This window comes from Corvus moneduloides, chromosome 3, assembly GCF_009650955.1.
Source record: "Corvus moneduloides isolate bCorMon1 chromosome 3, bCorMon1.pri, whole genome shotgun sequence".
NCBI lineage: Eukaryota > Metazoa > Chordata > Aves > Passeriformes > Corvidae > Corvus > Corvus moneduloides.
In genome coordinates, this window is record NC_045478.1 from 7,371,572 (window position 1) to 7,391,199 (window position 19,628).

Here is a 19,628-nt window from a genome sequence, read left to right on the forward strand (position 1 = left end):
TCTCCAATCTACTTATTGAGCGCAGGAATTTTTCAGAATTTTTTTCAGCAGTTTTTCAGAAATTGAGGCAAAACCTGCATTTAAAATGGTATGTCCCTGAAAATCACGAAGTTTTAATGTGCAGTTGCTCAGTTGGCAGTTTGTTCCAGTGGTCAGCCAGACTCACAGCTGTGTCTTACATATTTGAATCCATCCATGGTTCTTGTTAAACCTTCCTTCACTAACTTCAGGAGCTTTTTAGTGCTTTTTTTTCCCTCTATACAGGCACTCATGCAATATGGCCAAGTCACCACCTAGTGTTCTTCTTTTGCTAAGTTTGAGCTACTTACATATTTGACCTTGCAACTATTTTAAGCATTTTTTCCCCACACCTTTGCCAGCTCTTTTTACGGCACCTTTTCTCGTGTTTCAACATCCTATCAAGAGTGTGGGTTTCAAAAATGATGATCCCAATGCTCTGCAGTGCTGAGGAGTGGCAAAGTGGCACAGTCACACAATATAATTAACTTTTAAAAGGACTCGGAGACTTATAAGGAGCTATGCTCGATGCAATAAATTAGGACCAGGTAAGTCGTGCTGGAGTAGTTCTGCACTGAATTTAGACGCCTTCCTCACTTCAATGTGACCACCTCACGGGAGGGGATACACCACACTGGGGACCTGATGTGCTCCCACTGGAGGAATCTCTGTTCTTCTGTGCCACTTCCTCAGGCCTCTCCAAGAGCCACACAGGTGTGAGCAGGCTGGGGGTGCTGCGTGGCAGTGTCACACAGTGGATGACCCCTGGGGCGATGGAAGTGACGAGAGCAGGACAATCACCTCCTTAGACTGGCTGGTGATGCTTTGCTTGATGCCAGCCACGCCCTGGGGTGCATCAGGCACAGCCCCGACAGCTCGTCCAGGGAGGGGATTCTCCCTCTCTGCTCTGCGCTGGTGTGGCCGCATCTCGAATCCTTGTGTGCAGTTTTGAGTGCCACAATATAAAAAGACATCCAAAGGAGGGCCACGAGGATGGTAAAGGGTCTGGAAGGGAAGTCTTATGAGGAGCAGCTGAGGGCACTTAGTTTGTCCAGCTTGGAGGAGACTGAGGGGACACCTCATTGTGGTTTTCAACATCCTCATGAGGGGCAACAGAGGGGCAGACACTGATCCCTCTGGCAACCAGTGACAGGAGCTGAGGGAATGGCATGGAGTTGTGTCAGGAGCGGTTTAGGTTGGGTATCAGGAAAAGTTCTCCACCTAGAGGGCGGCTGGGCACTGAAACAGGCTCCGCAGGGCAGTGCTCACAGCACCAACCCTGAGCTGAAGAAGCGTTCTCAGGTACATTGTGTGATTCTTGGGGTGTGCTGCGCACAGGAGCTGGTCTCGATGATCCTGGCGGGTGCCTCCCACCTGGGGATATCCTACGACTTGTGAATCCCCGTCTCCTCCCCCCGTCCGCTCAGGCCCCGCAGCTCCTCGGAGACGCTGGGCGGGAGCCGCGGTAGCAGCGGTAGCAGCGGCGCGAGGCGCCCGCCCCGCGCAGGCCGCGCCCGCTGGGCCATAGAGCGCCGCCGCCGCCGCAGAGCGCCCGGGCGGGCCGAGCGGCGCTGGCGCCCCCCGCGGCCGGGCGGTGCCAGGCCGTGCTGGGCCAGGCCGTGCGGAGCGGGAGGCGGGCCCAGCCCTGCGGGAAGGCGGTGCCCGCCACAGCCCAGCGCCGCCGGGGCTGCGCGGCCTCGGGACCGCCTCACCGGAGCCGGGCCGGGCCGGGCCGCCGGCAGGGCGGGTGAGCGAGGCCGCGGCCGTGGCGGGGCGGAGAGGCGGTGGACGGCCCGCCGGGGAGGCGGGGAATATCGGTGCGGGCGGGCCCGCGCAGGGAGCGGCGGCGCAGGCGGGCGGTTCGTGCGCGCTCCCCGGCCCGCTGCTGCCGTGGCCGCCCGGTGCCGGGGGGTCCCTGCGGCGGCTCCTCTGCCCCTGGGGCTGGGACGGGCACTGCATTTCGCCGAGCACCCGGCCTGTGGTGTGACTCCTGCCTGGGGAGCTGGGGCTGGGCCGGGCGCTGCCGGAGGCGGTGTGGGTTTGGGCACAGGGCACTGGAATCCGTTGACCAGTGGGTCTCTCGCTCTTTTTGCTTTCCAGATCCGCTGGGATAGTGCAAACGCCCCTTGTGACACAGAAACCTCTCCAGATGGCCCAGGAGGCTTTAGCATCTTGGTGTGTCTTATGAGGCACATTATCTCGTATCTCCCTGCCACCAGTAAGTATTGCCCAGCAGCGTGTGCGGTTCTGAGCACAGCGAACATCCAATGTTCATTTTCCTGGAAGTGGTGGCTGCTTAACAGGACTGAGGTTGATTATAGAGGAGAGGCTGGGTAGATGGTGGACAAGTTGCATTAGAAGTATCTTGAGTGCTCTCCTGTGAGGCAGGATTCAGTGTACTTAAACTTATCCCTGACAGACATTTCCTTAATTGGCTCTTACAGATTATGAAATTAATGGAGTGCCTTTCCCTCCTTTCCAAGGTAACCTGCTTCCATGCTTAGCTATCACTTATAGTCAGAATTTTTCCTTAGTAGCTGACCTAAATCTTTGTTGAAACTAAGCTGATTATTATCATGCACTGTCCAGAGTATACCAGGAGAACAGTGGATGGATGTTCTGTCATTGGGCTGGTGGATGTTCTCAAGTTTCGACTCACAGTCTTCTCCAGACAGAGAACCCACTTCCTGTGTTTCTCTGATCCCTGAGCTTTGTTAAGCATTTCCATCATCCTTGAGCTCAGAAGTAGGTGCAGTGGAGATACTGTTAGCAATGAGGAAGTGGGGTAATTATGTCCCTTGTGTATGGCATCCCTCTTAAAACATTCCAGAACTAACTATTCTTACTTGGCAACATTCTTACATTACTGAAATACTCAGTTTGTGATCCACTGTAAGCCAGATCTTTTTTTTGCTATACCTCTACCTAGGGAATTATTCCTGGAGAGGTATCCAAGTTGGTGGGTTTTTTCTTTACTAAGTATATTATTTTGCATTTGTATTAGGTTGAGAAGAAGCTACCTTGGCCATAAAAAACATAACTTTCTATACAATTTGAATCTTTGAAATCCACTCATGCAATCCTCTTCCTGCAAGTTTAGGGTGGTCCACAAATAATTAAAATACTGAGTGGTGCCAGGCCCTGCACATAAACTCTTCTAGTTTGACAGATTTTACTTTCTAAGAACCTTTCTTCTTGTTCTTCATGTTTCCTACTAAAACTGCAACTCATTCTGTGCCGTGGCTTTGCATCTGAGCCTAATTGTATGAAGATCTTAAATTAGGAAACCATCAATTCCTTTGAACTGGCTTTTGTGCACAGAGTAGGGATTGCTCACACCTCAAAAACTAGAAATATGTGTAAAATCCTGGAGTTTTCCATAATGTTGATGCCTTGTGTATGTCTTCTTTTAAATTCTTTTCTTGTTCATTTCCTCAGAAAAAATCTGCTTTCATGCTAACTTTCTTCAAAACTGAATTTTCTTTCTTAGAGAGATTTCTGGGATAACCATCCAAATGCCTCATTCTCACACACTTAATACAGGATCAGATTTGTAGATAATACATTAATGCTTGGTTATACTTGTAAGGCATTACTTCATCTGACCACAAATGGTCCAGGAAGTTGAGAGTGAGCAGCAGCGGTATTTTGAGAATTGTTGATATTGAGGTAATTAGAAAATATTCTGAGAACAGCAGCTTACTGATTAGAATGAAAGGACTGGTCTTGTGATGAAAATGCAGAAATTTGATGGTAAGTCTATAGAAATAGCAAAGTTTTTTTCTCTTAAAATTGCATTTCATGGTGGAAACATCATAAACAAAATTATTGGGCTGGGAATTAAGCATAGGTGAACATTACGTGTATATTGACTTCACTGGAAGGGGAAGTCCAGCACTGGCAGGGTCATAAGCTAAATAATCATCCAGGTATTGTCCTCTATCCTCTGCAATAATTTATTTTTTCCTTCTCATTCTTTTCCGTGTAGATGTTTCACTTTAAAAGTCATGGAGCTGGGAAAGGCGAAGCTCCTGCGAACTGGCCTCAATGCCTTGCACCAGGCCGTTCACCCGGTGCTCGGGCTGGCCTGGACGGACGGGAAGCAGGTGATCCTGACTGCGCTGCAGCTGCAGAACGGAGAGCCCAAATTCGGTGACTCGAGCGTGGTGGGTCAGTTTGAACACGTGCACGGGCTGTACTGGGGCCCGTGTCCTGCCGAGGCCCCGGCCCTGCTGGCGGTGCAGCACAAAAAGCACGTCACCATTTGGCAGCTCTGCTTCAACGGTGCCGACAGAAACAAGCTCCTGGTTTCCCAGATCTGCGACATCAGCGAGCCGTACCCCGTGCTCCCCCAGGGCTGCGTGTGGCATCCCAGCAAGGAGGTCTTGGCTGTGCTGACCACCCGGGATGCCTCCGTCTTGCCCTCTGTCCACCTGAACAGCTCCAGAATTAACGCGGACATCAAGGGCAGTGGGCTCATCCACTGCGCCTGTTGGACCAAGGAAGGAGATCGCTTGGTCGTTGGGGTGGGCAGTGCCCTCCATTCTTACATTTGGGATGATGCTCAGAAAACACTGAGCGCTTGCTCTTTTTGCCCAATCTTTGATGTGGGAGGCTACATCTGTGCGGTGGAAGCTACACAGAATTTACAAGTCGCTGTTGCCACCGAGCTCCCTCTGGACAAGATCTGTGGCTTAAATGCTGGTGTTGCCTTCGAAGTTCCATCAAGCGTTGAAACCGAGTCCTTCCCCTCACAGTCCAGCTTGTGTGGGGAGGAAGAGTATTCCTTGGATGGAGGGAAGAAGTCACTGGACTCTGAGAAGCCCTTGTCTGTGGTTACATCTCCCGTGGATCTAACTCACATACTTTCTAGCAAACAGGGTGTTGATTCCAGCCCTCTCCTTCACCTGAGGCCCAAGGATTACCTGACGGGAAGTGGCCAAGATTCCTCACACCTCATCTTGGTGACTTTTGAAAGAAAGGTTACCTCTACCAAAAAAGTGAGCATCCCAGGCATTCTGGTTCCTGATATAATGGCTTTTGACTCCAAAACTCAAACTGTCTCTGTTGCCTCCAATACTTGTAATGTTATTTTAGTCTATTCACTGACTTCATCCAATTTACCCAATATTCAACAAATTCAGCTAGAGAAAAGTGAGAAGCCAAAAGGTTTGTGCTTCTTGACCAAGAAATTGTTACTGATACTGGTTGGAAGACAAAAATTCTCTGACCCGGCTTTTCTTCCCTCTTCAAGATCAGACAAATACATGATCCGATTGATGATTAAGGAGCTAATATTTGAAATGGGTTCTTCAATGCCTGTGTCAGCTGACGGCAGCTCCAGTTTGAACCTTTCCAGTGTTCCTCATGATCCCTCTAGAGAGGTCCACCCTCTCAGCCGTGGGCTGCTGATACCAGATCGCTCTGCCCTCCAGTCTCCCACGAGCCGAAGGAAACTCATTGAAGAAATCAAGAGTCCTGTTTATGAACAAAACTTGATGTTGAACATCAGCAACCTCAAAGACAAAAAGATTTCCATGAATTTTCCTCCAGCTGTCGAGACTCTGGATGCTGAGCCAGTTAATCGGAGTGTGGCACTCTCTAACGCTTCGAACAAGCCAACGTCCCCAAAAAGGCAGCCTGAGGCAGCTTCCAAAATACCCAATTCTTACAAGAGTAACCTGTTCAGTGAAAAGGAGTCTAGTTACTTTTTGAAAAATGTGGAAAAATTGTCTGGTAACTTCACAGAATTGCAGCACCATCTCTGTGAATTAACTGAGCTGCTAAAATCTGGGAAGATAAATCTTCCAGTGTACCCATCTTCTCAGGAACCCTCTTTTATTAACATCACCTGCCAGGTAATTTTAATATTGGGCACCTTAGTGGTGAAACCTGTTTATGACTGTATGTTCTTTGTAATGCTCAAGTAACAGTCAGTAGGATTTCCATCCTGTTCCTGCAGGTGGAACTATGGTTATAAATCCCATTACTCTGCAGGCTTCCAGTGTTTTTAAAGCAGTGGGATACCCAAGAATGTGCAGCTCCCTGTCCCCACCTCACACTGGGCCAAGCCCCTCAGCTCTGCACAAAGGCTGCTGGGACTCCAGAGGACCCACATGTGGCAGCTCAGTTGCAGAATTAAAGCCCTTTATGGAGTTCTAGGAAGGGAATGCTTTTCCTAGGCAACTTTAAATCTTGTTGTATAGAAGTTTAGACAAATGAAGATTTCCATGTGTGGGAATTGGTATCAATCTCCTGCTGTCCTGTGAGGAAAACTAAAATAATGAAGACTGTAACAAAAGCAAATTGCTTTGTCTTTGAAACAGAAATGTTGCTAATTAGCATTGAGAGCACCATCCAAGGAGGAAAGACACCCTTAGGGACACAATAGATAATTCCATTAACATAGCTTAAAAATGGATTTAAAGTGAAATTTCATGTGAAAACCACTTTCTTTGGCTGAAAGATCTGCTCTTGCAAATCTCATGCTAGAAAGGGTAAATTACCTGATTATCAAAACCTGGCACAGATCTACTAGGTGGCTTCCAGAATTCAGATTAATAAACCTTAGTCAATATTCAAAGTAATTTAAACTCATTTTCCTTTCAATTAGCTCTTACTTTTAAACTTTATTATTGAAAAAATTACCAACTTTTGTAGCATTGAACTCTTAAGTTCTAGGTCATATTCCCTACTCTCTTCACTGTTTCCCATTGTAAACATTTAATAATTGTAATAACAGATCTAGAAAATGCTTTGTTCTGCCCTACTGGGCATATTCTTCAAAGACTGTTTTTGGATTTAAGGCTTGGGGCAGTGATGGTCAGGGGTGGGACAAACAAGCCCTTCTGAGCTTGTTCCTCACCCCAACATCCATGAGCAGGAGTTCTCACCTCTGAAGTTGGATCAGGGATAGGTGGGGGGACATGGGGGTGGAAAACCTGCAGCTTTACAAACTCCCTGGGGAAATGTCCCTCACAGATGGAAGGATGAGGATGAGCATTGTGGTGTGGATGAAGCTCGTGGTTTCTGCAGCAGCAGTGCGTGATTTTCTCTCCTGTTCTGACATGCTGGATGAGCACTGTTCCTTGCTGCTGTCACTCACCCATCAGCACTTTGAGAGCTGAGACTTTAAAGGATAAATCTTGCAAATGGGTCTGAATGTATGTAGCACTTGACTTTCTGTAAATGATGCCACTGAAGACACATCTGTGATCCTGTTTTGGTTAATGCCATTTTAACTATACATCAAGTAGCTAATGACTGTTCCTTGCATTTGCAGAAGCAGCTTTCCAAAAGTGATGCAGATGAAAGTCGGGCTGTTCTTCTCTGTGGTGGTAAACTCCGCCTAAATATCGTCCAGCAGCTATTCAACCTCTCCCTTGTAGAAATGCAGCACGGTATGTTGGGATCATCCAAGAGTACAAACACTTCAAACACATTGCCACAGAAGCTGTGGCTGCCCCGTCCTTGAAAGTGTCCCAAGGCCAGGCTGGATGGAGTTTGGAGCACCCTGGTCTAGTGGGAGGTGTCCCTGCCCATGGCAGGGGGATGGAATTGGATGAGCTTTAAGGTCCCTTCCTACCCAAACCATTCTGTGATTCTTCGTGACATTCTTAGGGAGCAACAGCAGTATGCATATTCCATCCAGAGAAAAACCCAAGGAATAAATAATGAAAGATTAGTAAAGTTTTGCCTTTTTTTTTTTTTTTTTTTATAATGTAAAAATTCTTCTCTGAATCTTCTTTTACTGAGAAGACTCTTTACATTATAAAAAAAAAAGAGCAGAACTACATATTGATGCCCCCTTATCACGTAACTAGTTATACAGGAAAGTTACTTTCAGACAGTGTTTTACTTCTTGTCATCTGTTTTAAAGAGAGAAGTCTGAGTAACAAGGAGGGTGGGGTTGACTGGTGGTTTTGGGAGAACAGCGTTCTATATTTGAACCTGTAGCTCCAGTATCTAGTCTGCTTTAGGAAATCCTGTAGCACAGAAGCAGCTCTGTACACTTCAGCAGAGCATTTCACATCAGCTTTTTCTGTGAAGAAAACTGCCTCTCTTACTGCTGTATCTCCTCTGCTGTTACCAGTTCATGCCATGCCCATCCCATGTGTCTGTGTGTGTGTCAGTTCTGAGTGTCACACTCTGGGCAAAGGTAGAAAACACACTTTGGGATATGATCCCTCACTAGTACAGGTATTCCCTGTGCTGTATTCCATCTAGTTGCCCCCTGTATCTGCTCTCTGCCTGCTTGCAGATCACTGAGCAACCATCCCAAAGCCTATGGCTGCTGTTCTTGCCATTGTCCAAGCTTTAGTTCTCCTAATGAATTGTTGGTGGAATGTTTGTTTGAACTATACAGATGAAAAGTAGGAATAGTATTTTCAAATCCTGAGTTGTATTGATTTTTGACTCAAGTCTGGTCCAAATTAAGCCAAAAGATTAGAGGGTTGTGTGCTTTTAAGCTACAATCTTTCTGTGACCTCACTTGTGATGTAAAGTTACATAATGTAAATTTACAAACAGCTGGAAATGCTTCTCTGAATTCCCTTACCCACCACGAGCTCTATTTTCTTGCTTCATCAGCTTAATGGATAAAAATAGAAAAATTTTCTGGTTTATCTGTATTGGTAGAAGTCAGGGTTTCAGATTCAGATTGTAAAACAAATGCTCATGATGAAGTCAGATAGCAAATGGACCAGAGATGTTGGATTTGTACAGTATTTTAAAGTATTTCTTCCTTGTACTTCTTGGAATTAAGTATAGTGAAATTATGTAATAAAAGCAGTTTCTAAGTTGTCTTTATTACATTAATTTGTCATTTAATTTACTAAATCTCTGCTTTTTATAGTATCTACACAGCTTTAGCACTGTGAAATAGCTTATCATTACCTAATTAAAACCAAGTGTGGATGCTTATGAATTCTGTTCAGACTTTCATTCCTCCTCATTTGAAGCGTGCATTTATTGTTGTCTCATTTCCTAGTGGCAAAATCCATCATAGTTACCAAGTGTCCTTTATTTTTGAGATTGTACAACCTGTATCTTTTCTGTACAACCGGTATACTTTTTTTTTTTTCTAGAAAGCTGTAAATATACAGAAGCATTTAATTCTAGAAGAAATTTATTTTTTACCTTAAACATACCCTAATTACACAAAAATTAATCAACAGCCATGTGCCTGTCTTCACAGGTTCCTCTTGGATCGTCCTCACAGCGGACAGCGAGGGCTTCATCCCGTTAATGTTTACATCCACACAGGAGATCCTCATCAGAGATGCCAGTGCAAAAGGCTACAGTGCCTGCTCCTCCAAAACTTTGGACATCATCAGTTCCACACAGGGGTGTAGATCCACTTCTTCTGAAAGCCTGGACATCACCAGTTCTCTGGAAGTCTTCAGGGACTGCTCCTCCAAGACCTTGGACAGCAGCAGCCCTTCAGAGCAGCCCAGCAATTAAAATGTAGTTTTTGACAGTGGTTTTGCAATGCCTGTCTGATGATGGGAGGCTTTTATGTTTACTGTATGGGACTGCAAATTATCAACAGTCTCAAATCTCTGTACAATTTCTGTAATTTTTTTTGTTGCATTGTAAATTATTTATTTGATCTTGGAAACATTAACTTTTTTTTATACTGAGCAGTGTTTTTTAACTATGCCTCTTGCAGTACAGATGAGATTGAAAATGTGCATTCTTACAAGTTTCTGAGCTGAAGTTTCCATCTTGGTCTTTAATACATTGGTGTTTTTAGGTAATAGTAAACTTGGATAATAAAGAAATCCTTCAAAATGCTGCATTGTCCCGTTACCTCTCTTCTGCTAAAGCCTGAAATATTACACTGGTGTTATTTAGGAGCAGTGCCTGCAGAAGTGTACCTGGGTTTGCACTGGTGTAAGCACCAGTGTAGGGTCATGGAGTTTGGTATAAAGTAGGATTATGTGGAACTTCCATATTGTGTGGAAGTGAGGTCCTTTTCCCCTCCTGTACCTGCCCATAACACCTCTCTGCTTCCATCTCTGTGGATTTGGGGAAGTGGTTGTCACGTGTCTCATCCTTTGTGATGGGAACATCCAGTTAAAGTCTGACAGAAGAAAATGGTCTATGGGCTTTTGTAGTGAGAGAGAGAAAATGCAGAGGGGAAATTTAGAAAAAGTTTATGTAAGCACAAGTTTATGTAACATGGATTGCAGCACTGAAGAAAAGACTAATCCAAGATTGCTCCCCATAAAATCACAGCATGATAACATTAAGCAGTTTATCAGGCTTTCACAGTGGCACTTACTGTGTGAAAAGGCATCAAGCAACTAGATTATAGAATCGGTGCTGCTGTCTCAGGACTAAGATAATCTCTTATTTTTTCATTGCCTATTTGGAAATTTAGCCACTGTCAAAAGAAATCTGTCCACAAAAATACTGTATTAAACATGCAACGCTAGCAAAAGCTGCAGAGTGCACTCAGTGTTGGGTGGTGAAACTGCAAGTTACAGCTTTTGACAAACAGGGGAGGAGGGAACGAGGTGAAATAATTTGGCAGTTGTGGGCTCAATCCTTTACATAACAATCATCACTTCTCAGTAATTGTCATTGTTTAATTAGAAGGTGGACCATGATTACACCTGTCCTTACCAGAAAGTCACTGAATCCAGAGCCTCAGCATTGGCTGTGGGTTCAAAGCAGGCTGGATGCTGGGGACGGTCCATGTTTCTTCACAGCTGCCTGATAGTCCTTTTTCATACTTGTTCCTGGTTCCAACATCTCACTAACCCATGGGAGGAGATGGTTAGGGTTGAGCGCTCTTGGCTCTGCAGACCACCTTGACCTTGAATTTCTCATGCCTCAAATGCTGCTTCTGTAATTTTGTTACGCAGCCAAACAGTGTATAAAAACTAGCTGCTTATTTTGGAATTGTTACTATTTGTATTAGATTGACAAAAGACAGTGTCTCCCACCAGAAGTGTGCTCATCTCAGGTTGCACCAAACAGATCTGAGGAGTTCTTCCAGCTCCCCAGGTGACCACCAAGGACTTAGCTATGCACAGGACATTGCTGTGTGGGGTAACTGGAGCAGACACAGCAAGTGCAAGACACCTGCTAAAAGCTCTTAATAGTTTGGTCAACAGATTACACTGGTTCTTCATGGTGTGCTCTCTGCATGTGGACAAATACTGCATTTAAAATATAACCCTAGGAATACTGGAAGAATGAAATCCTTATGTTAAGAGACTTGCTTATTTCATGGAATCACAGTGTTCCAACTTGGCCAAATTTAGAAATATATCCTCTGAGAGAAGGCAGGTCACAACCATCCCTCCCCCACCAGGTTCGGGAAAAAATAAATTTTCCTCGAAGGAAAGAGATAAAAACTATTTATTTAATAAACACACAGGAAAAAGATCATGCTGAATAATAAAACCTCTCGATCTGCTGAGAGAAACCTGGGAAAATTTCAGAGTCCTTCCATAGATCTCTCTCGCCCCCTCCTTGGACCAAAGAGCGAGTTTATTTTGGAAACACAAGGGAAGCCTTCGTGGGCTGCAGCCAGTTTGAACAGAAACTTCTCAGCCAATGTGAACCTGTTACATCATCACAGTGACAAGCCCTAGGCAGGCAAAAACATCCTCTAGGTAAAACAGATGAAATTCCATGATGATTCCACGTATATCAGCAAAAACAGCCTGGCAGGGGATGGGTGCTGGGCCTCCAAAGTGGAGCTTTATCAGTGAAGCTGAGCAAATGACCATCAGTTCCATGAGACCTGAGCAATCCTGCCTCACCATCTACAGCAGGGCACAGCAAAAGTGAGGACATACAGCTGAAGGGTGTAGCTGAAATTCATAGTCTCATCTAAGATCATTTGGGGTAAGAAATAGATCAGGAAATAAGGTTTAGTTCTGCTCCCACACTTTCAGAGCAAACACGCATGTTTCCCTATCAGCCAGCAGTGCCGCTGCTCTCCAGCTGGGGTTAGAGGCTGCTGCTGTCTAACATCTCTAAGTGGTACTGAGGTCCCAACCCCTCTGAAAAGTGCCACAGCTTAAAAGTGCCCTCTCTTTGTTCAGCTCTGTCGTGCCCGTTTGTGTCTTCAGAGACTGCAAATTCTCAGGTGCAACTTAGCAAAAAGTTTCCTTCTCTGCCTCAGGGACAGGCAGATGCTGCCGCTTCATCTTTTGAGTGAAGCTTCTCAGTGAGTCAGCATCTGGTTTGTGCAGCAGGTTTGGTGCTTTGTGAAGTGAAAGCCACCTGATTTCATACTTTAAGCCTACAGCATACACACATTCTTGTAACCCTAATACTCAGCACTCTTGCTGAACATCTGAACTGTGGAATTGCAGAGAGTAAAGGTAAAAAAAACACACAGTGAAATTGCACGAAAACAAAATTCCCTCCTGCACCCACCAGTTGTATGAATCCAACTGACCTTCCTATCAATCAGTCTAGAAGTTTTCTTAAGGAAAAGGCTATTATAACATTTTGAGACTGTTTTTACGTAACTATGATATGAAATTTATCTGAGGTTTATGATTGACCACTAAACAGCTGTAGTCTCTTGTACGGGACTTTGAGCTAACTTGCCCTCTCTTCCTCATCTTAGAGCTGGACAACAGATACCAGGTCTGAAAGGACATGAGTTTCCCTGGTGGAAACTCCTCCTCTCAAGAAGCTTGATTTAATTCTGTGTTTTCTGTCTGCAGCCCAGAAAGGCAAGCAGAGAAGAAAGTGAACAAGTGATACTTGGAAACAAACTCTGAACCCAAAAGCAGTTTGCTTTAAGATGTTATCCACTTTGACTATTTTCCTTGGAATGCTGAAGGTGAATAAAGATGAGAGGATGCAGAAAGGATTGAATCAAGTAGCAATTCTTTTAAAGTGCAGGAGTGACTTAAGGAATTAGTACTCAGAACTTCAGAGCCCTTCCTGAAAATCCAGTGACCTGACACAGAAGGTCTCAGCCTTCAGGGACTCCCCAGGGACAGATGTCCGAGGTAGTGTCCACCTGTTAACGTGGGGGACTTGACACAAGGGAACTAATCCAGCTAAGCCAAGGCTGGTCAGTGAGCTCAGGGGCAGGCAGGGGACTGTGAGGCAGGAGGGGAACTTGGAGGCACAGCTGGGGACCCCCAGCACCCTCTCCATCAGTGCCTGGTGGGAACAGCAGCTCGGATATGGGGTTACCTGATCACCAGCAGGAACTCTCAGGGAGGTGGGTAACCTTGGAAGGTTTCAGCAATATTGTTAGGCAGGAAAGAGGATCAAACTGGGAAGAAAAGACTGGGTTGATGGTTAGACTTGATGATCTTAAAGGTTTTTTGTAACTGTAGTGATTCCATGATTTTATGACTGGTGACCAGTTCAGCTACTGACTGCCAGTAACCAGCCCAGTGTGGAAGATTTGGGCTGCCCTTGCTATACTCAGCAAGGACAAGGAATTGGACATGGTTTGCATTACAGAGCACTACCCAGTACACTTAACTCTGTTACCCTTCTCTTTTCTTCCCCTATTTGTTGGAATTGCCTGTGTGCAGGTGGGGAAGTGCTGTCCATTAGGCACCCAGCTGGTTTAATCCAATCTCCCATATTCTTATTACTGTATTTGGATATTACCTGAAGGAGAACCCCTGGAGACTGAACCTGGCCCCTGTTACTGTCAATCAGCAGGAAGGCAAGAGGTTTACATTAGATTAGCATTTAATCTGAATGGTTGTCAACATAAGAATTTGCTTCTTTCAGTCACATATTCTGAACATAAGTCATTCAGTCACATGCCTGAATATAAGGCATAGACATCATTTAAAACTGACAAGGAGACATACAAATCTCATTCATTTTACTGCACCAACACTGAGCCCTAAGAAAAGAAAGTTACAAAAATAATCTTATCCTGCACTTAATCATCCATTCATTTGACTTACAAAAATACATCCATTTTCTCAACAAAATTACAACTCTGATAGTGAAATAAAATAATGAGATTTTCAAAATAGAAAAATAGTCTGCTTCACTTAATCTACAGAAGCGTTCTCTTTTCTTTTGGCAGTTCCCATTGCTGCTACCATATGCAAAGTGAGGACTGAGTACATTTCAGTGAGATAAAGATCACATTGTCTCTCTGGAGAAGAAAGAAAACAGTTTATAATCAACCAAGTTTACCTTCCAAGAGTCTGAATTCAGACTGGCTGTTACACAGTTTTAGAGGCAACTGCCACAACTGATCTAGAAATAATAGCTTAAGCCACATTCAAATGACTCCACTCAACCCCAGCCAGCAGTTTCTGCAGCCCTTTTATTGCTGGACTACGTATTCAGTTTATATAAACCGACACAGACTCATTGCCTTGTAGCTACAGCTTTGTAACAGCTGAAAACATAACCCATTAAAAAACATTAACAGCCTTTACTGGGGATTCTGGTTATTTTTAAACATGACTATTCAGAAATACCCAAATATTACAGAATAAATTGAATGCCCTAAACTGCTCTCTGTGATGTTTTGGAGCTATGTAATATTGCTACATAACTTACCTACTTCCAAATGCAACAATCTGCTATTTCAAATTCCATCAGACTCAAAATTGTAAACAGGCTTATGGTTTTTATTGTTGTAAATGCATATGCCTCAGGCATACCTATCTTGGTTTGTCAAAAAACCAAAACAAGAAAAAAACCAAAAAGCCCCAGCCTTAGATGGAAACTCAACAGAAATCTTAAATGCAGTTAACTTTTACCCACACACACTCAAAATATATCCTTAGAAGCTCCTCATGATTAAGTACTTTGCTAAATTAGGACAGTTCATAAGGCCTTTGACTTCAAACTTGCCTGACAAGGTTTCAGTACCAAACTTAATGAGACACTCCATGCTTGCATTGATTTTACTTCACAGTGCCCTTCAGCAAAAGCTTTCTCAGTTTCCAGTCCCAGCACTGTGAGCCACTTCCCAGATGGCCCTGAGCAAATTACAGGTGGCCACTTCCACTTTCTCCAGGTGCTCCCTGACAGCAGCAAGCTCATTCTCCAAAGGCACTTCTGGTACAGCAAAAAGGCACCTCTCACAGAGACACACAGTGAAGGCAGTGGGATGAAATTCCTGTCTTGTCTTGCGTTTTGCTAATTTCTTCAAGGTGAACAAACCTCTTGGATTCCTCCCTCTTTCAGATTTATATATGTCCTCAGAACCCAATCATTTTAGCTTAAGCTTGGAGCCAGTTTCTGGAGGTCTCTGTACCTGCACTGATTACAGAAGCCAGGAATGAACAGGTCTGAACTGCAGTGCTCCAGAAGGTGCCTGAGGTTTGGTGTGTCTTTCATATAAAAACTGTGCTCAACAGTGTACATCTAGAAATGAGGGTCCAGTTGATGTATCTAAAGCATGATACCATCCCTAACTGAAAAAAACCACCATTTAAAAGGCAGGTGTAGCCTCATTATTACAAAATAGGTGCAAGCTGAGATTAATACCCATGCCATGGTGTTTCCTGAGGTAGAGAGCCTACACCATGTGAGAAATGGGTATCATGATTACTTAAAGGCCAAAATTTAAAGATATTTAAATTACATAATTTTGGGAAGGGACTACTGATTTTGTATATCCTATGGGGAGATGCTGATTTTGAAAATGTTTTCATTCTCTGACAGAGATCAGTTTATAGGTTTCAGAAGCAAGAAACATGGGTAGTGGGAAATGTAGGGTTGTATTTCTTACAGAGTCTATAAACTTAAATTACCTGAAAATCTCTTTCAAAAAAAATGGAAAAAAAAATCATCAGAACATGTCCGCACCAGTGATTTGCTTCATTTCAAAACAAAATAAATCCTAACTTCATATAGTATACTTCAGGTTCCCAAGTGCTTTCCAAACACAATAGTGTGCGATTTATAGGTAGAGATTGTGCTCAAAAGCCACCCCAGCCTCCAAGGGTGAAGTATATTGTGAGTTAATATTTGGGCGGTGCATCATGAATTGGACTCCATGACCTTGTGAGTCTTTTCCAATTCAGAACATTCAAAAATTCTCTGGTCACATTTACACTTTTTTTCCCCTTGACCTATAAATGCATAAAATCTCCCATGAACAAGATCACAGCTTCCCATTAATCGTTGGAAAACAAACAAAAAACCCCCAAGCCTTCAATAGCTTGCATTTCTGAATGTGTGTAATGTCTTTTTTAGCACAGTGCGTGGAGTTAGGTGTATATTTGCACAAAGGTGTCCTCTCTTGATTTCATTACTGACTATATCAGAATCATCCTTTGTCTTTTTTGATAAAACGCAAGCAGAAAAAGACCTGGGAAACTCTCACAGAGTTTTTTGGTGGGATGTAAGCCTGCATTTGGGAAGTTCAGAGCATTCAGACAGAGGTGTCCTTTTTGTGGCTGTCCAAGTTATCTGTGCTTTGATGGCTCCTCCTGTTAAAAGCAGAACAAATGATGCATGAACACACTTCTGTCTTTCACTGCTGACTAATCAAGCTGAGCATGGCAGTCTCCAACAGCTGAGAACCTCCAGCAAGGTGTGGTTGTTCTGGACACTGAAGTTCCTGAACAGAGGGACCAGCCCCATTTTAGATTGTTTACCCTGTCTCCTCCAGTCTGCAGAGAGGCCTGTGTCATATCTGCCAACCCCACGCACATATCTTGGATATCTTGGGGCATGAATTGGTCTCAGACACTCATGCTTAGGTCTTAGAATGGATTCCTTAGCATGGAAATCAATTCCCAATTCCAGTAAATTGGGATAATAAAATCAAGACAGAGTAACAACCTATTTTTTTGGTATTTTACCCATCAGTCTGCCAGGAGTGTACTTACGTATGTCAAGGACTCAAGACTTGACAGAAGTGAATGAATTTGAGCTAGACAAGATTTTCTTTGGAGAAGGAGAAAAAGGGAGGAAGGAGAGTGATAGTGTAATAGGAGAAAGAATAGCTCAAAGCTGATCTCTCTTTTTCTCCCACAGTCTTTTCTGCCTACGTCTCTAAATGGTTTGGATATTTCTTGTATTCCATAAACACCAAGAATGCAGTCAACAGTATAATTTTCTTCTGTATAAAAGTAAATTGTAACTATTCACATTTTCCCCAGAAATTTAATCTATGTAGAATATTCCTCATTTCTGGCCTGAAACAATGTACCACAATAGTGCTTTGTGAGCCACTCCAGAGAAAAAGTAAAATAGAGCAGCTGAAATTTCTGATAAATGGTCTTCTAAGCAGGTTGTACTGCACTACAAAAAAAGAGATACTGGAACATGTCATGGCACCATTCCATTAATAATTTGACTAAGAGCACATTGTTTTATTTTGTTGTAAGGAATATCTATATTCTTATTATAAAACAATAATTTTCCCATTATGATTAAGAGGTGCAGTGGTGGCATTGCTGCTGTTTTACTGCCAGTCCAAACCTACCTTAGCTCTTCAAGGGCAAGCTTTGTTTCTTTCCGACTTTCTTCAGTGATCGGGTAGAAAAGGAGTATAAATAAACCTAAAAGGATGAGGATGGCAGGGACTGCTCCAATGAGGAGTTTCAGAGTGAGGATCACATCATCTGACTGTCTGCATATCCCTGGCTTGTATCCAGTAAACCTAAACAAATGGAAACAAGTGGTGTGTGTATATCCAAAGCTAAAAGGCTGTTGTTCACCTGAAGGCTTCCTTCTCTCCCCCAACATTCTTCAAGACTTTTCTCCCATTTTCCCTAAACCTCTCTTTTTTCCTTCTTCCCACTACATTTCAAATAATGTTTTTCAAACCTCATTTTTGTGCTTGACTTCAGATAACTGCATTACCTCTGTATTTTCTTGTTATTATATGTAACATTAAAGTTAATTGTTGCTGTTGAAATTGGTCAAATTACTTGCATACTTTTAAAGAAAGGATTGTGGAATCCCATGTAAGGAAATAAACTGATGCCCAGCAAGTTCCACCTGAACATGAGGCAGAACTTCTTTCCTGTGCAGTGACCAAGCACTGAACAGATTGCCCAGAGAGGGTGTGGAGTCTCCCTCACTGGAGATATTCGAGAACCATCTGGACACAATCCTGTGCCATGTGCTCTGGGATGACCCTGCTTAAGCAAAGAAAGTTGGAACCAGATGAGCCACTGTGGTCCCTTCCAGCCCTACCCATTCTGTGATTCTGTGATTCTGTGGTTCTGTGGTTCTGTGAAGTTAATCTCTTACATGTTTCCTATTAATATTCAGCAAACTATTCAAGCTCTGCTTTAAAAGCATGCAAGTAATTTGACCAATTTCAACAGCAATAATTAACTTTAATTTAAACACACACTTAAGCACTCGTCTCAAGATAGACAAATTTACTCAAGTGCTCCGAGTTAGGTACACACACTTCATTGATTCAGGGCTTCCATGCAGTCCCACAACTGTTGATATACTCAAATTCCTATTCCAAATTTGTGGAATGAGTTTTTCCTCTGAACATCCACCTAATGAAAGCTACAGCTCATTTGGCATCACTCTGTTTTCTGTGTTCTCCCACAAACATCTGCTTTGGCAAATTGCTGGGACCCAACTGGAATGCAATTGAAAAGGGGCTAATTGGGGAACAGTGAATTGTTTGAGGGTTTTAGCAATAAGCAGCTAAAATTCCTAAGCCCAAAATGTTCAGCCAAGCATTGCCTGTTATTTAGCAATTTCCGCTTAAGGCCCCAAAGCATAACATTCTGGTTACCAAAACCTAATCTGGAGTCAAGGGCTAGATTTCCCTTCTAAGTGTTTATTGTGTGCTGCAGCAGGGACAGGCACAGGCCCTTTCTGCCAGGTCTTGCGCAAAGGCAGGGCAGGGGATGCCTGGCCACTTTCTCAATCTGGTCAGAACAGACAAGACAAAGTGGAAAGAGACCATAAACCATCTCCCAAAGTGACATGGTCTAGGTGATGGACAGAGCCGTGAGAAAGGCTGCTCCTGGCTCTGATCAGTATCCAGTTCCCTAAAACCGTGCAGGAATTGATCCATTTATGAAATGATCCTTTTATGCTGAAGAGGCTACTGGCACCCCTGAAAGCACTCAAATCCATGCAAAGACTTACAAGCTCATAGAGATAGTCCAGTCCAGATGCAACAGGGAATGCACAAAGCAGATGTATCACCTGTGGGGAAACTTCATCTGCTGCACTTTCTTGTTTAGTTCTTTATTCATATAAGCCACTAAAATTTACATGAGTAATTGAAAAGAGGAAAATCTAAAGGAAAGTCAGGTTTTTCTGAACAGAAACATGTCAGGGCAGGTAACCTAATGCTCAGTTGTCTGGCCTAGATGGCAACAATCCTGTCTTTAGTGGTCAGCCATCTGGAGCTGCTGGCACTTTCAAGCTCAGGGCATGAAGGCAATTAACTCCACAGGGTAAAAGTGCTGTAACCTCAGAATGCTTTCAGAGTAGATCCACTAAGTGGAAACACAGTGTTACTTACTCCAGTCCTGCTGCAGAAATTCCTAAGCCAATTCCTGCTGACATCTTGGTAAAAAAAACATAAGAAGAATAGAAAATGGTTTCATGTCCTTTTCCATGGGGATTCTGCAGGCGAAAGTTATCAACAACATCAGGCAGCATTGACCTAGAAGTGAGCCAGATAAAAGAAAAACTCAAGCCAA

The 19,628-nt window shown here is 43.8% G+C and overlaps 2 protein-coding genes across 3 annotated transcripts in view; one reads left to right on the top strand and one right to left on the bottom strand.

The window, feature by feature from the left end:
• The first annotated feature begins 1,665 nt into the window (after positions 1-1,665).
• On the top strand, positions 1,666-9,813 carry LOC116441972 (WD repeat and coiled-coil-containing protein). 2 transcript variants are annotated; one of them, XM_032104473.1, is made up of 5 exons: positions 1,666-1,765; positions 2,119-2,236; positions 4,007-5,876; positions 7,301-7,418; positions 9,215-9,813. In XM_032104473.1, the coding sequence occupies exons 3-5, from the start codon at positions 4,026-4,028 to the stop codon at positions 9,478-9,480; spliced, it is 2,235 nt and encodes a 744-aa protein (XP_031960364.1). In that variant the 5' UTR covers positions 1,666-1,765; positions 2,119-2,236; positions 4,007-4,025; the 3' UTR covers positions 9,481-9,813. The 2 variants fall into 2 exon arrangements, with proteins under 2 accessions (XP_031960364.1, XP_031960365.1); XM_032104474.1 differs by lacking the exons at positions 1,666-1,765; positions 2,119-2,236 and adding an exon at positions 3,634-3,771.
• Positions 9,814-11,420: 1,607 nt separating this feature from the next.
• The window catches only part of MFSD2B (major facilitator superfamily domain containing 2B), a 41,697-nt gene continuing 33,489 nt past the window's right edge, over positions 11,421-19,628 (bottom strand). Inside the window, exons 12-14 of the mRNA XM_032104045.1 lie at positions 19,448-19,591; positions 17,426-17,602; positions 11,421-16,424 (exon numbers count right to left, since the gene is read on the bottom strand). Coding sequence (XP_031959936.1) covers positions 16,367-16,424; positions 17,426-17,602; positions 19,448-19,591 — 379 coding nt within the window. The 3' untranslated portion in view covers positions 11,421-16,366. The remainder of the gene's footprint in view (positions 16,425-17,425; positions 17,603-19,447; positions 19,592-19,628) is intronic.

Coding starts and splice junctions, on each gene's coding strand:
- LOC116441972 (XM_032104473.1), top strand. CDS start 4,026: ATGGAGCTGGGAAAGGCGAAGCTCCTGCGAACTGGCCTCAATGCCTTG. Junction 5,877..7,300: donor TTATTAACATCACCTGCCAG/GTAATTTTAATA, acceptor TTGCATTTGCAG/AAGCAGCTTTCCAAAAGTGA. Junction 7,419..9,214: donor CCTTGTAGAAATGCAGCACG/GTATGTTGGGAT, acceptor CTGTCTTCACAG/GTTCCTCTTGGATCGTCCTC.